Genomic DNA, 17,387 nt, shown 5'->3' on the forward strand with positions numbered 1-17,387 from the left:
TGGCTCAGAGTTGAGAAGATGTTCACAAGCTACAAGGTAATTCATATCAATTGAGCATTTCAATTATGTTCAAACATGTAACACTCAAGTGTAACTGCTATTCAAGATGCGGCTCTCAGTTATTATACTTTAGAACTCTAAGCATTAAAAACTAATGTGCCAGCTGTGGCTCGGTCAGTCAGACATTTGCCTCTGAGGCAAATGTTTGTGGATAGAAGACACACATGTGCATTTGAGCACAAAGTTCCAGCATAATGTTGGAGTGCTGCACTATTATACATGCTGTCTTTTGGAGGAGATGCTAAACTGAACTTGCCCCCTCAATTTACACAAAAGAGCCCATGAATCTAATTTTAATAAGAGCAAGGGAATTATCCCTGGTGTCCTGATCAATATATATCCTTCAACCAACATCACAAGATCAGCTTATCTGATCATTATTACATTGCTATCTACAAATTGATTGCTCCAATTCCTGCATTACAAAAGGAATTATCCTTAAAAGTACTTAATGGACTGTGAAACACATTGTGACATCCTGAAGCCAGGAAAGGTGTCCGATAAATGCAATTTTTCCTTAATATTTATATTACTAACTGATACCAGGAAGCAATTCACCAGATAAATTGCTTGAATTAGAGCTTGTTTTGAGTGTCACTCACAGCAGGTTAAAAATCTCAGTCCCTGTTCAGTCTGGAATTCCTAATAGGACAGTCCAACTTAGCAATTGCTGACCTCACCCGATGAGCAGGGGGACTGCTTTCATAGACCACCCAGATGCAAAAACAAAGCAAAATTCAGACTGATCCAATTCAGATTTTGTAAAGACCTTGGGAGCTCAGCCAAGGAAAATATACATTCTGTGGAACTTGTCTTTTTGCTTTGTTTTAGTGAGATTCATGGGTCCCTGTCTGACATGGCATACAACATTTTGCCCTTCACTTTCTTAGTTTTTAAATGGGCTCTTGAGGACCTTTCTTATGGAATGGCATGTCAGGGGAAGTGCTCATTGTTGCTGGTGCTTCCCAGTGTTCCCATTGCCTTTATCATATTTAAAGCAAACTGTGTTCAACTTCCAATGCTGCAAACCAGGAACCAGCCATCACATTGCGGAGCTGACTTAGTGGTTAGTATTGCTGCTTCACAGCGCCAGGGACCCAGGTTCAATTCCAGCCTCGGGCAACTGCCTCTTTGGAGTTTGCACATTCTCCCTGTGTCTGCGTGGGTTTCTTTAGGGTGCTCCAGTTTCCTCCCACAATCCCAAGATGTGCAGGTTAGGTGAATTGGCCAAGCTAAGTTGCCCATAGTGTTCAGGGCTGTGTAGGTTAGATGCATTAATTAGGGGTAAATGTAGAGTAATAGGTTCGGGGAATGGGTCTAGATGGGTTACTCTTCAGAGGGTCGATGTGGACTTGTTGGGCTGAAGGGCCTGTTTCCACACTGTAGGGATTCTGTGATTCTATGAGAAGAAAGAAAGGCTTCCTCCGCACTTTACAGACAGGGACCTGAAGGTGATGTGAAGAGGAGAGCTGTCTTCTCTTCTGCAGACTGCCTCAAGAGGTCATGCCACCCGGACCTAAATAGCTCAGGTGAGTGCTGTATTTCAAGTCAGGAAGGGACAGCACGCAATGAAAGAAAAGGCCAATGATCCTCTGCATCCTTCAAGATAAGAGCCACCATCGTCTCTCTGCTACCTCACACCTCCTGGGTCACCACTGTCTCTAACTCTGCCACTGCACACGCTTCACACTAAAGCTCATGGATTGGAACTCTCACTATTACATCCATCAAGTCCACCCAATGACTCCCACCCATCTCATTCCCCAACTGCTAACACTTGCTGCCATCTGAGCTTCACAGTCACTGGGGAGACCTTACCACATCTCCTGCTAACGTATCACCATTAACAGCTCTTCCATCCACTTCCATCATATTCAACCCTGCCGTTGTCTCATTGCAGGAGAATTTGTCCCCTAATTGAGCTGAGAAGTGAATTACCAATGGGTGGTGGGAGGGGAGGTGGACATCAGCTCCTCACTCCATGCAATAAGAAGATTCTTGGATTAACCAGAGAAGAGCATGACCACTTGTGGGGATGAAGAGACCTCAAGAGGAAGCTGCTGAGCCCTGAGATGATACACTCACAGAATTTTTCTCTGCACCTCCACCAAATCAGAGACTTTCACCTTGATGGGTATTCTTCCTAGATGTACTCAGGAGCACAGTCTGGTGATTATGGCATGTTAAACTTCACATTTATGGGCGGCACAGTGGCACAGTGGTTAGCACTGCTGCCTCACAGCGCCAAAGACCCGGGTTCAATTCCCACCTCAGGCGACTGACTGTGTGGAGTTTGCACATTCTCCCAGTGTCTGCGTGGGTTTCCTCCGGGTGCTCCGGTTTCCTCCCACAGTCCAAAGATGTGCAGGGTCAGGTGAATTGGCCATACTAAATTGCCTGTAGTGTTAGGTTAGGGGTATGGGTGGGTTGCGCTTCGGCGGGTCGGTGTGGACTTGTTGGGCCGAAGGGCCTGTTTCCACACTGTAATGTAATCGAATCTCAGCAAAAATGACATTTAGCCAAAATATGGGAATAGTCACCCCACTGATACTTTTCTTTATCTGTATTTCCCAACCAGGGTGGCATGGTGGCTCAGAGGTTAGCAGTGCTGCCTCACAGAGCCAGGGACCCAGGTTCAATTCCACTCTCGTGTGTCTGTCTTTGTGGAGTTTGCATGTTGTTCCTGGGTCTGTGTGGGTTTCCTCCGCAAGCTCCAGTTTCCTTCCACTGTCCAAAGATGAGCAAATTAGGTGCATTGGCCATGCTAAATTGCCACATAATGTTCAGAGATGTGCAGGCTAGGTGGATTAGGTTTGGGAAATGCAGAGTTATGGGGATGGGGTAGGAGTCTGGGTGGGATGATCTTCGGAGAGTCTTCGTATACTTGATGGGCCAAATGGCCTCTTTTCATACTGTTGGGATCCTATTATTCTTACTTTTTGCAATTGCGCATACCATATTGGGGAGTGGAAAATTCCACCTATTGTAAAAATACTTCATTTTCAAGGATTTAATGCCTGCATTGGACTAAAAAAGGAACACACACAGCCATGCTTGTTAAGTATAGATTTGATTTTCAAACAGCAAAATATGCATTTTACCATTTGGGGAAATGCCATTTTAAAGTGGTTTTACATGCAAGTCTTCAGGGCATATGGTATTAACATTAGCCAGCAGGTCTCTTCTGCTTTGTTTCATTCATGTAGTTTTAGTTCCTCCATTGCCAATGTTCAAGTAGTCAGGCAGCATCAATGGAGAGAGAAGCACAGTTAACATTTCAGCTCAATAACCTTCTATCAAAACTGCAAAAAGTTGTGAATTTTTTTATGTTTAACCAAGTTCAGGGGCTGGGAAAGATGGGAGAGGAGGAAAGCATGAAAGGGAAGGTGTGTAAATGGGGAAAGGCAGGAGAGACGGGGTGATGGTTCAAGGCAAAAAGGGATGGTAGCGCACAAACCCTCAAAATCTCTGACAACCTCCTTCAATTCTGGTTGGATCTCTCTTTCTGTTACCATGACCATACCAACCACTGTTGTAAGGAGATTTAAAATTAGCAGCAATTACCACTGTTTGACAATATCATTAATGCACACTGGGGATATCCAGCTAGAAAGAAAAGAAAAAATTAAATTCTTCCATGGTCTTTCTGCCGGAATGTAACTATGACCATCCAATATCTTCTTAAAGGATTGTTTATTAATGTACGTGTCTCCATGGCCTATCACTGACTAGTCCTGCAGTTAAAAGAAGGTATTCAGAACATAAAGAGTCAGACTCTTTCTGACAGCTGGCTACACAGCAGATTGCAGGAAGTCAGTAGGTCACTGTGAAATCATGGGAAGAGCCATTAAGAGGAGAATTAAAGAAATAATTCACAGAGGTAATGTGCATGTGTGTGCGTAATAACCAGGTTAATACTACCCTTTAATTTGTTGAATGATGAATGATCCACACTACAAAAGAAATATTCCTTCCATTTTCTCAGGCAGAAACGAGAGGACGAAACTCCAGCAGATGTATTTTATTTTGTTGACATTCAAAGACATAATGCTGAAATAGCTGCTTTTCACCTGGACAGGTAAGGCCAAATTAAAGAATCCAGTGTAACTGAGTGAAAATGGAATGCGGTTTTGCTAACACTAAGGTGGCAATGAAATAAATTACAGGCTGTTTCTATGTTTTTACAGACTTCAATAGCAATAGCTCCCTAGTAGAATAATGCGATTGTACAATGATTCACTTCATTGTATATATTAATGTATTCATTAATTCTTGTTGGTCTTTGTAGTGCTCTGTAGGGTTTGAATTTTTGATGCAAGTTTTTTTTAAGTGATTAATATTTAAACAGTGGAAAGGCAACATTTATTGTCTATTTGTAGTTGATTGGAATTTATAAATGAGCAGCTGACTCAATATTTCAGATGGGATTAAGTCAGCCTCGTAGCATTGTAGGGTCTTGTAAGGGCAGACCAAGTAGGCAGGATGAGATTTTATTGAACTAATGGTTTTTTACAATAAGCCACCTGCCATCTTGCTCAACTTTCTGGTGATTTATAGAAGGACCAAGAGCAAGAAGCTTGTGAGCAATATGATCTTGGGAATTAACATTTCTGTTTTCTCTAAATGTTTGTCGTAAATGCTATGTGAATACAAGCACCTGGAGTGAAAATTAATGTTCTCTTGTTTGTGGGTTTGAAGATCCTACATTGTGGAAGCCGGCCATTCAGCCCATCGAGCCTACACCGACCCTCTGAAGAGTATCCAAACTAGACCCACCCTCCTACCCTACCCCTGTAATCCTGCATTTCCCGTGGCTCATACACCTAGCCTGCACATCCCTAAATTGGGGTGGGGAGAGTGCAGTCGGCACATGCCTGCCACCAGTTGTCTGTCACACCCCCTTTTTACTGAGTGCTGGGTGGGGGTACCAGATGTCAAGTTGCCAGTCAACATGTGGGCCAATTAAAGCCCTTAAGCAACCAATTAATGCCCAGTTAATGCTGTGACTGGGATTTAAGCAGCAGATGGAGTCCTGCCCAGGGCATCCAGCCCAGAAACTGAGGTGAGACATCCTGGTGTTGGGTGGGTAGGGAGCAGAAGCTTGTCTCTGTTCAATGTCTTTGGACAGCTGAGGGGCTGGCCTGCTCTCTCTGATATTCTTTTAGCTGTGGTGAACAGGGTGCCTTTAATTCCAGCCACATAAATTCAATTCATTGGGAATATCACTTTAAAAGCCTTATGATTGAAGTGAATTAGGAGAGAACTCAGAAAACCGTAACATCACTTCTAAATAGCTAAGCACAAGTGAGAGCAAGGTATCTGTACACAACTGAATTAACTGACACTTAGTGGTGGGCCATTGTTTGATTTAAATACATTTTAAATTATATTCCTCCCTCATAAAATTTTTGAAAAAGTATTTTCCATTATCAGTTTTGGGAATGCACATTTAACCAGGAGAACAGAATAATGATATCCCCACAGGAACCCCAAAACACATCTCCTAGTGTTAATGATGTTATGAATCATTCATTTTTCATAAAGGAGACCAGAATCCATTTCTGATTAGAACAAAAGGGAATTTCTAAGTTTTGAAATATCAAAAACATTCCAGCTCTGGCAAGGCAATGAAATAAACCCATGCTGTGTTGGAGCATAGAAAGGTTTTGTACGAAAGTCCCCTTATGAAGTTGTACTCCTTAAAAATCTTCATAAATATTGTTATTGCAAAGATTATAACTGGCTCACATTCCACCTAAGGTTTAAGCCAAAATACTATAATTATGTCAACCACGTAAACTATTGAGAGCCAATATAATCATATATAAGTTCCCTGTAGGGTGAGACATCTACAAAAACAATTGGGTGGAGAGTGTATTTTATTTTTAATTCACTTTTTATTGCTAAGACTTAACTGTGGAGTGGAAGATGTAGGAAATCAATAAGTTTCTTAAAAATCTGTCTTTACTTTGTTCTTTCATCTTAATGTTTTCCTTCACAGGAGCAACGTATTGCCATCCAGTTTACATTCCCCCTCTTGCCCCTAAATTTAAGATGTTGTGACTCAGGCTTGGTTCTTCTCTGGAATGTGTGTTTGAAGAGGAATGCAAATCTTTCATTCCCTTCCCCCTCGATGGGGAATGCACTAAGAGCTGATCCATCTAGCAGCCTTACTGTGAACTAATACAGCACAGCCCTTCTATTGCTCAGGAAGTGGAATTGAATTTGTCCCAGACATGTGATGGTGAAACTCAATTGCAGTGAAAATAAAAATTATCATGGGGTGTTTAAAACAACTGGCTCTGCTCCCTCCTGTTGTGTGTCAGCTTGCAAGTTATATTTTAAATCCACAGCATCAAAATGTCTTTGAATACAAGTTGTCAGTGACTTAGCAATCATCGTCACATTGTCCACAAGTATAGACACTGTATAAAATGGTGCACTGAAATTTTGCATTCAAACAATAATCTGAATAATAAAGGAAGAGAAGGGATTTCCATATTCAGTCTTCATCATTAACTGATCGAAAAGCTTCACTGACATTGTTGTATATGACAGGGTCTACAGAGAGCAGGGATAATGGGCTAATTGGATATAACTACTGGTATCCCACAAAGATTTGTGTTGGGAATTGAACTGTTCACCAAGACATGCTGATGGGTTAAATAGCCATATGTCCTCGTTTGACACAAAGAAAAGGAGCATTGTAAGTAGTGTGGATGGATGCATAAAATTACAAAGAGATACAAATAGACCAAGCAATTAGTCAAACCTCTGACAAATGAATTTTGATGGAGATAACCAAGAGATCACCGACTTTGGACCTAATAGGATGGAATGGGGGTCTTTCCAAATGATGAAAGCTAGAAACAATGGAAATCAAAAGAGAATCGGGGTCCCATGGCCAGCATAGGAATTCCAATACTTAGAGTTTCATGGGACTGGGGCATTGATTTTTGAGGAGTGAATGAGAAAATATGCAAACAGTGTTAGGAGGTTGGAACTCTGTGGGATGGATAGCTTTTTATTAACCAAAGATATTAAGGGAAAAGGTCAGTAAATGAAGTTGGGTTATGAACAGCCATGATCTTGTAAAACTGGCTTGAGGGTTAAATGGCTTTCTCCTGCTGCTATATTACAAGAAATTCAGGAATATGCACCGTCAACAGTCCCTTTCAGGAATTCAAGACAAATGGCACTGGGGCTGTTAGGATTGTCCACTTTTTGTTTTGAACAACAGATTATACACAGTAGCAATCATCAGTAAATTGTTAAAGTAACAAATTGTTCAGGAATTTAAATCCCTGCACCTCAGGCACATATGCACTAACTTTATCTGAAGATATGCTAATCAAATTTATTATTCATTGTATTTGCTGATGAATTTCTACATTCCATTAAAGAATTCTTGATTTCCGGCGTGTTCCACCGGTGGCTGGCCGAAAGCTTAACCTAAGTAGAGAAGTCCGAGACCTGACTAGAAATGAAGATTTGAAAGGCACCTTTTTCATCTCACCAGGTAATTAAGGAAGAAGCCAAACTCTACAGAAGCCTGTGTAGTTCAGAACAAAAGCTTTATGACAACTGAAAAGCAACTTAATTTTCTTCCAACTAAGAGAAGCTAAAAACGGTTTAATCATCTTACATCTAATTATAGGCATGAGTCTGTTTTGATCTTTCCAATAAGTGGAAAACTGGGTTTGTGTGCAATCATTGTTCAACATAGTAACTGCAAAGAGTAACTCCTTTGGAAAATGAATGGGAGAAGCCAGTCTGAGATATTCAGAACAGCAGAAAAGTAGATTTGCAACTGTCCTGTCCAAAATATAATTCCAGATATTTGTTATGCTTCACAAAGGCTGAAGTGTTTAATGACAATAAAAGCTTTATTAAGGGAGGTGTTCATTCTGCAATGTCCAAGCTAGATAGAGCTGTTTCTATCCAAAATGGCCAAAGACATTAACATGATGTCACATGATCAGACTGTCAAAGTGACAGTCAAAAAAACTTACATAAATGTACAACAATATTCAGTCTTCTCTCATAATGTCCAAATTCAGTAACAATTTTGCAGTGTAAAAAGGGAAGCCAATTTACATCTGATTCTATATTACTAATGTATGTGCTTTATTAAACTATTATTAAATTAAGAAGAGTACAGAAAAGATTTACTGGACTGAATGGTTTGTGTTATAAGGAGAAGTTGCTTCGGCTGAGACTTTTTTCCCAGGAGCATAGGAGACTGAGGGATGACCTTATAGAGGTCTATAAAATCATGAGAGACATAGATACGGTAGAAAGCAGACAGCTTTCCCTTATGGTAGGGGAGTCTAAAACTAGAGGGCATTGGTTTGAGGTGAGAGGACAGAGATAGAAAAGGGTGCAGAGGGGCAATTGTTTCACACAGAGGATGGTGAGTGGAACAGACTGCGAGGGGTACTGCTGGAAGCAAGTATAACTTCATCGTTCAAAAATATTTGGACAGGTACATGGATGGGCTAGGTTTGGAGGGAGAGGGACCAAATTCTGGCAAATGGGATTAGTTTAAATTGTGGAAACTGGGCGACATGGACAAGTTGGGCTGAAGGTCCTGTTTTCATGCTGTAGATGTCTATAACTTAATGATTCTAGCTATTTAATTGGCTCTACATTTGATAAACCCATGATGTATTTCATCATTTTTATATTATGTTGAGGCACTTACTGTGAAAGGATTTCCACTTAGCAAAAGTGGATAGCCAGGCAAATTTCTATTATTTTAAATTTGGCAACGCAACTATTTTAGTAAACTAGTATAATGTTTGATCCCTCTCCCTTGATGGCTATAAGAATGTATAGAAGTGTGAAAGAAGAACGTTATTTGACTATAAAGTTGCTCCTTTCACATACAATGTCATCTTTCCCATATTAACTTTTTGTGAGAAACATCTACATAAATTCTTCCTCATTACGAAAGATAACCAAATAAAACTCCCAACTGTTTGTTCTAAGCTATTCCCTGTTGCCCAGTGGTAATGGAATGAATCTGTCATTGTAATCTGGTGACACATTATTTTGCAAAATGTTTTATTCGGTTCAAAATAAAGACCTTGTGAACAAGAAATGGAGCAGAGGATCTTTCAGCATGCCTGGTGGTCCACGGAAATGAAGGAACATTGAGGACCCAAATAGCAGGAAGTTCTTGTTTCCAGCCAGAGTTGAAAGCTGAACTCTTAATTCCTTTGGATGTTGCTAAAGTATCAAAGTACACACCTGCCGTTCCTGTAATATCTGCTTTGAAAGTCTGTTAACCTTCCAGCATTGTCCTGGAACCACCAGGAATCAGAGATTAATCTCCTAGATTCTGTCAACAACAAAAACATAAAGATTATAGTGTTTTTCTCATTTCTTTTGAATGTTTTTGTTGTTTAGTAATAAAGGTATTAAAGATGGGCAAAAGAAGACTGACTTGGCAAGTGGACTGGGGAAAAGTCATTGCTGAGGCTTGCAGGATTATGTCTGGTCAGAGTTGGCAACTCTAATTATTATATCAGTTTTCAAAATAAAGTCAATATATGGTTATATCAATGTTGTGAATTCATTGTCTCTATTCTTTTACAGAGAACAATGTATGTTTCTTTGCAAGGTGCCTGTACTCGTGTAAGACAGAGTATGCAGTCTGTGGGAAACCTCACCTACTGGAAGGGTCAGTGTCTGCCTTTCTGCCTGACCTCCACATTGCCCAGCGGGAACTCATTGAGAACCCGTGGAGCAGATCCTACACATTTGCTGATAAAAAGGAGTAAGTGCTAGGATTTATCATTCTCTGTATTTCAGCTTCAAAGAGACTGAACATTCTTCCTTTTTTAGATAATAGCAACTGAAGTGAGTTTGAATAGAGTACCAGCAGTCACGAGTAGAACACACCAAACCAAGATTTGTATTCCACTGGTTTCCATTCCTTCAGTTATTTTCTAATCAACCTATTCAGAGATGTCATTACAGACCTCTGGAGCAAGTGAAACCTAAATCTGGGCCTCCTGGCTCAGAGGTTGGGGCAATACCACTGCACCACAAGAGTTCTGGTTCTATTACTTCATTGTTATTTTGACAATTAGCTTCATGGGTGGCACAGTGGCTCAGTGATTAGCACTGCTGCCTCACAGCGTCAGGGACCCAGGTTCAATTCCACCCCTGGGTGACTGTCAGTGAGGCATTTGCACATTTTCCCTGTGTCTGCATGTTTTCCTCATGGTGCTCTGGTTTCCTCCCACAGTCCAAAGATGTACATTCTAAGTGGATTGGCCATGCTAAATTGTCCATAGTGTCCAGGGCTGTGCAGGCTAGGTGGATTATTCATGGGAAATGCTGGGTTATAGGGTAAGGGTAGGGTCTGGATGGGATGCTCTTTAGACAGTCAGTGTGAACTCTTTGGACCGAATGGCCTGCTTCCAGACTGTAGGGACTCTACAAAATTAGTCTCAGCTTGGTAATGGTGATGCAACTGGACAAGTATTTCAGAGACTTAGCCTGATGCTTTAAAGGTTTTGCTATTTCTGCTTCTGGGCCATAAGGTTTTGGTTCAAGTCCCACCTGCCCTGAAAGTGTGTGATATGACCTGTCCAAACAGGTTGAATAAAAAATGCAGAACTCACATATTGCATGCTTTCTATTTCAGCTTATTAATGATTCCCATCCCTCTGAGCCCTCCAAGCCCCCGCAAATATATACATTACATTTCCTCTCTGCCTTCTTCCTGTAATGTTTGATGGCCTACACTGTCCTACTCCACTGAATTTTACAGCACCCCCACCAATGTAATTGCAGGCAAGGGAGCATGTAGAAGAGAACAGAGGGCTAGTCTGTAACATCTAGTCCACCCCAACCTGTCTCCCATAATATAGTGGGTGATGCGTATCAGCAACCCACCCACCTTTAGTCCTCCTCTTTTGCATTCATGGGGTTTCATGTATTTGTGGCTTTAATTCCCCATGTTGAGAATCAGATTGCCTTGAAGAATTCATTCAATTGAGCTTATACTTTCTCAGTTTCAAATAACCTCTTCAGTGTTGTAAACAAACACTTATGGACCCGAAGTTTTAAACTAATTTCCTTATAGTGACCTAACCTTTTTCTTAACAGTTTCAAACTACTTCCATTTCTCAGGATCACCTGTTACACACATTCAGCTTCAGTCAAGATTTCTGCACATTGTTACATGCTGAAACTAGAAGGATGTTTTCCAAGCCAAAGCCCTTATACTCAAAAAATCCAGAAAGTTCTAGCTGAAAGCCTAATGCACTGTACTGTTTACATTATTCACTTATAAACTCTCCCAATGTAATCAAAACCCATTATCAAGTCCCTCTCTAATACTGTATTTTAAAATAAATCCCCATGGTTACTGAAACACTTACAAGTTAATCACTTCTGAAATACTCAAAGCCCATATGCCACTATTTCAAATTTAAACATTCAAAAATATAAATCATACTCCTTGTGTCAGAAGGTAAATCCCATTCACACACAACCAAACACTTGGAACATACATTCTATGGTATTAGATACATAAAATGGGGGATCTCCAAAACACGCAAACTCAGCAGAAACTAGGTAGATTGGAGAAGAATAATGGAATTCCTAAAGTATTTGCTCAAGCAGTATTGGTCATTGAACATACATAACACATTTGGTCTTGTGACAGATGGAGGAAAACGATATTAGCAATTAGAAAAGTTAGAAGCAAGGATCCACTTAGACAAAACAGTAAATATTAGATAAAGTTGAATTGTCTTAAAGCAATATGTATTTGGGTAAACAATGTATTAATGAGTTTGTTGACATTATGATGTACTGCAAGTATTATTATGACTACGATTTTAAAACATTTCCATTCTCTCATTATTTTTTCTGTAGGTGGGAAACCAATCCAAATTATTGTGAAAAGATCAAACGTACTCCTCCTTACAACACGGGTAGCAGATTATTGAATGTTATTGACATGGCGATATTTGACTTTTTAACAGGTAGGAATGGAAAGGAAGATAATTATCTTATTTACTTCCAACAGCAATGGCACCAATAGTGTAGTAAACAAGGTGTTTCACAAGAATGTCATCTTGCAACAGTTGTCACCAAGCCACAAAAGGAACAGTTGGCCAAAAACATGGATTTGAGTGACATTTCAATGGAGTAAGGAGAGATAGAAGGACAGCAAAGTTTTAACTGATACAATACAATCGACTTTAATTCCCTGTAGAGTATATAACATAGGATATCGTTTGACAATAGTGCCTCAACTTGGATTCAGAAAGTGAAAGTTCGCGTGAAGACTGATGTTTTTTATATGTTGGTATCCTGTCATTTCTGTTGATTTATGCATTTTGAGAGATAATGGGAAAAGGCAGTGTCAATTCAGCTGTAATGCCAGTCAAGTCGATTCACCGGGCAATACTTAAATGTTTAGATTGACCAAGGTTGACCAGGGAGTCTTCATCTGTATCTGTAGGAATGTCTGTCAGCACAATTTGGGAGAAAAAACAAAGCCCTATCACCATATAACAAATAAAAAGGATAGTACAATGCAAACAGAGGTTGTTTTAATATGAGAAATGAAACATATGTAACACAACAGGCAGAATTCACTTTTTAATGGAGTAAATGAGTGCAACACAAGCAGATTTCTCAAAACAATCACCAGTAACAGCTGACACCACCAGAGGGAGCTCAATGCAGAGAAATCTTGTGAAATTGATCCTGTTTTGATTGAACTTGTTCCGGTACTCAGTGTTGCACTAACCAGGTTCAGACATCAGCTCTGAAATGGAACCGTGTTTCTTTTTAAGGTGTAACGATATTTCTTCTGGGTTATTGCCATTTTTGTTAATGGTTGAAAATAAATTGAATGATTTTGCAAACGTCAAACCCCCATATCGAGTCCAAAATCATTGGTTTGTTTTAAAGCATATGTCAGGCAGAGAAATACTTAAGAGATCAGAATAGATCTGTTGAGTGGCTCTTGCTCCCAGAGGTTATATTTTACTGACAGAGCTAATTGAGCAGCTTCCAGCAGCTAAGACAAGTGTCAAATGGAAAGAAAATGAATTCTGTTACTTGAGGTTACTCCTTTCAATCCCACTCTTAATAAACAGTGGAGGCCACAGTATCACGTTGAAAGATTTTCCAGTTGGAAGCAACAAGATTGTTGAAGGAATTAATCTGCATCATTCCTAGTGCAGACCTCTCGAACTCTAATCCCCAAATCTTGCCATCCTCTTAGTTTCTTCAAAACATATATTTAAAACATGCTTTACTGCAAGTCTTCATGGTTTGATTTCTGCTTCTGGGAAGTATTTTGAGACAAGGTCAATGTTAAAGGAGCTCTTTTTCATGACTGCTAGGAAAGTGAGCTGCTGAAGGATTTTAAAATATTTTATGATATCACTAGACAAGGACAATGCAAGGAGACTTAGCAGAACTAGCAAAGATTCAGTGATTAATATTCATAATTAATGGCATCTTAAATGGATCATTAGTTGCCAGGCTCATTAAATACTAGGACAGCCATCTGGACAGCTAAAGCTGAATTCCAAAAAACAATCTGTGAATATGGAACCAGGCCTGATGAAAATTTTCTGCTGCTAACTTTATCAGTGTTTATAAATTTGTTTACAGGAAATATGGATCGACATCACTTTGAGGTCTTCACAAAGTTTGGAAAGGATGGCTACATCATCCACTTTGACAATGCCAGAGGGTAAAAACTTACTGCAGTTTATACATAAAGCAAACAAGTAAAAAGCATGATAACTTTTTAAAAAAACAAGAGTCCATTTTAAAATGTGTTTTTCAGAGGGTCTAAGTCCACATCGAAGAGAATGACAATGAAATTGCACAAATGCTTCATCACCTTGTCCTTGGTCATTGTAATTTGATTGTCTCAGTTTAATTTACATTCCTGCTTACCAGCAACTAACACACATGGAATTGACCTATGAAATTATTTGCATTTGCACACACCCAACTCTGGAAGCTTCCTGTGACTCATGATCAGACACCATATCGTCAACTATCGGCACCCAAAATCAAAACAGACAAGTGTGTGGATGTGAAATCAAGGGCAAATACCATTGATGCTGGAAATTTAAAATATTAAACATAAGGTCAGATAACTTCTGTGGAGCGAGAGAAAAATGTTAAGGTATCAATACAACAACCATTCATCAGAACTGAGATAAGTTGGAGATGTAACAAATCAAGAGGTCATGAAAGAACTTGGAGGGTCGGGGCAAGAATGAAAGGAAAAATCTGCGATAGACTGGAAGGAAGGAGAGATTAAATGACAAAAGAGTTGATACTGGGGCAAGTGAAGATATCAGAGATGGGGCTGGAGGAGGTGTTCAGCATTTTTGCCAAAGCTACAGCAGAAGTCCAGGAGAATTTTCAGTACATCTCCTCATTCTGTTCTATGTTTTCAGTCACTATTTCCTGTTAATTCCCATTGCGCAGTGTCCTACCCAGCTAGGAACTGCTTTCATAATTATTCAGGTATGCATTTTGTCATCTGTGGGACACCACTCTAATAATACCACCTTCAGATCAAGAGACTTCTACTTTTGGATTCATTTTATAAAGGGAAAACTTTAGTTGGTTGATTTCTTATTATATGCAGCTAAGGGCGGGAGGGTAGAAACATCTGGTCCAGCTATGAACTGCAGATTAGCAAAAGGGAATTTTAAAGAAAACGTCTTCAAGATCATCAAAATGCTGAGCAAGCACAAAGCTGGAGCCTTTCCCATTGAGAACACAAGTCCAGCTGTGTTGAATGAAACATTTTAAAAATGTTATTGGCTAGTGCAGTGCTAAAGACAGCTTTCCTAGTTTAGCTCTAATTATGGCACCATTTGTTTTCTCAAATGTGTTTTTACTGCTGATTTCTGACAGCTTGTTTCAGGTGTAGTAAGCCATTGGAAACTGGCAGATTTAGCAAGTGAGCTGGGAACACACTCATTTTGATGCTGCACATCAGAGGTCATTTTCTTGAAAATATTCAAGAAAAGCTGTCAGAATATAAAGACTACTGATAACTGGGATTGCAAATAACCATCACAAAATGAATGTAAAGGAAACCTCAATTCAGGAAATGAGTGCAGTCTGAATCGAACACACCCCTGTCGTTTTAATTATAAAAGTAGGTCTGCATTCTATTAGGGTAATATAAAAGCATCAGTCATTGTTACTATTTCCAAAAGGTGTGTCTGAAATGGGAAGACAGACAGTCTGGATTTATTCTAACTAGTCTAGGCTAGTTTTGTAATGTACCTGGAAGAGATTTCTGTGGTGAGAACTTAGTTCCTTTTAAATCTTTCTTTAATGATCAGAAAAGAGACAAAGACTATTTCAGACTCTTGTAAACAAAAACCCGCTACTTGGAAAACAAAGCTCCCTGAGCTATACAGGTTACTGTCGACTTGGATGATTCCTGATTGTTTGGGGCAGTACAGTGGCACAGTGGTTAGCACTCCTCCAGTTCGAAAGATGTGCAGATTAGATGGATTGACCATGCTAAATTGTTCACAGTAACTAGGGATGTGCAGATGAGGTGGATTAGTTGTGGTAGTTCTGGGGCTAGGGATGCTGTTTGGAGGGTCGGTGCAGATTTCATCACCTGAATGACCTCTAACCACACTGAATAGGGATTTTATGATAAAGTGATTCTTAACAGGTTGTAGTTTACGTTCCTGGTGAAAGCCTTATGCCTGAAACATTGACTGTTCTGCTCCTCGGATGCTGTCTGACCTGCTGTGATTTTCCAGTGTCACACTTTTTGACTCTGACTCTCCAGCATCTACAGTCCTCACTTTCTCCTGATATCAGAACAGCCAGCCTGAACATGGCAGGGTCAAAAAATGCATCATGTTTTTGGACCTGTCCAAAACACAGGGTGATTGTTCACCTTTGGAGTTCATTGATCTAGATATCTGTCAACACTGCATTACAGTAAAATATTGCAATATGCCATCATTGAGACTCAAACACTAATTGAGTCTAGTAATTGATTGGTTTTGCTCATATTAACAGATAATTTAAGTCCCTGCAAACTCAAACAAAAACCAGGTCAATAACCTATAGTGAAATTTCTTAGCTTTGTTTTGGAAATTCTGTCCTGTTGTAAACAACCTGTTGTTACTCCTCTGCTGTCACAATCTTATTTTATTGCCAAGACCTTTGTTACAACACCGTGCATCTTTAACATGATGAAACATCCTTAGTTGCTTCACAGGACCATTATCAAACAAAATTTGACACCGAAACACATCAGGAGGTATTTGGACAGATGACCAAAAGCTTGGTTGAAACGTTTTTAAGGAGAATTGTAAGAGAGGGGTGGCGATACAGAGGGATATACAGAGACAATTATAAAATAATGAGGATTTTAAAATAGAGCATTTCTGGACCAGGAGTCAAAGTTGCTGGGCAACCTGAGGGTAATGCATGAATGGGACTTGGTGTGAGCTTGGACATGGGCATGGGAGTTTGGGATGAGCTTACGTTTATGTAAGGTGGAGGATAGAAAGTCAACCATGACTGTGTCATTATGGGTTGAGGTAAGAAAAAGCGTGGGTGGTAATTTCAGCAGCTGATGAGCTGAGACAGGGGCAGAGTCATTTAAGCCATTAACTGTGATATGGTATTGCAAACATTTCATGGACAGAAAAATTAAAGGGCGTGGTTATTGTGCAAAATAACAAATAGTTGAAAGTGCATTGTTGGGCTTGCATGGGTATCTAATCCTGACAAAAAGTTACAGTTAATTAATGTCTATATATTACCCTGATAAGCATATCTCAATGACAATGCTTTCTTTCTCATTTTGACGAACTAGCTTTTAAACCATTTCTTTATTTTTCTTAGGTTTGGTAAACACTCACATGATGAACTCTCCATCCTTGCCCCACTCATTCAGTGCTGCAGGTAATCCCTCACTGTCAGAATAACATCTTATTGATGAGGACAGATTTGTTCAAACATGTGTTATACCCGTATCTGGGTCATGATATGGGTGTGAAACATACCAATTTAGCCATGAGACCATCTCTGCCTAATCTGGACCTGAATTGGTCCTGCTGTTACTTTTTGACCTGAGATCAGAGGATCAATTTTTTTTTAAATCATCAGCAACAATTTAAATCTGAAGGAATGAGACTTCACTCTTGTAAAATGTAATTTTCATTGTTGGAGATTGATTAGCAGTAATTAAGACTTATTAACCTATTAAAAGTTCACTTACCCATGAAAGAAACTGCTGTAACTTTTTCACTGTATTATGTTTTGTGGGTATCAACTGG

General features: G+C 39.7%; 1 protein-coding gene across 2 annotated transcripts in view; it reads left to right on the forward strand.

The window, feature by feature from the left end:
* fam20a (FAM20A golgi associated secretory pathway pseudokinase) overlaps positions 1-17,387 on the forward strand; it is a 52,962-nt gene that overhangs the window by 30,319 nt on the left and 5,256 nt on the right. For both annotated transcript variants that reach the window (XM_072558603.1, XM_072558602.1), the window contains 6 exons: positions 4,046-4,138; positions 7,464-7,579; positions 9,661-9,841; positions 11,956-12,065; positions 13,714-13,795; positions 16,954-17,013. In XM_072558603.1, coding sequence (XP_072414704.1) covers positions 4,046-4,138; positions 7,464-7,579; positions 9,661-9,841; positions 11,956-12,065; positions 13,714-13,795; positions 16,954-17,013 — 642 coding nt within the window. The remainder of the gene's footprint in view (positions 1-4,045; positions 4,139-7,463; positions 7,580-9,660; positions 9,842-11,955; positions 12,066-13,713; positions 13,796-16,953; positions 17,014-17,387) is intronic.

The sequence above is a fragment of the Chiloscyllium punctatum genome, chromosome 39, assembly GCF_047496795.1.
Source record: "Chiloscyllium punctatum isolate Juve2018m chromosome 39, sChiPun1.3, whole genome shotgun sequence".
In the NCBI taxonomy this organism is placed as follows: domain Eukaryota; kingdom Metazoa; phylum Chordata; class Chondrichthyes; order Orectolobiformes; family Hemiscylliidae; genus Chiloscyllium; species Chiloscyllium punctatum.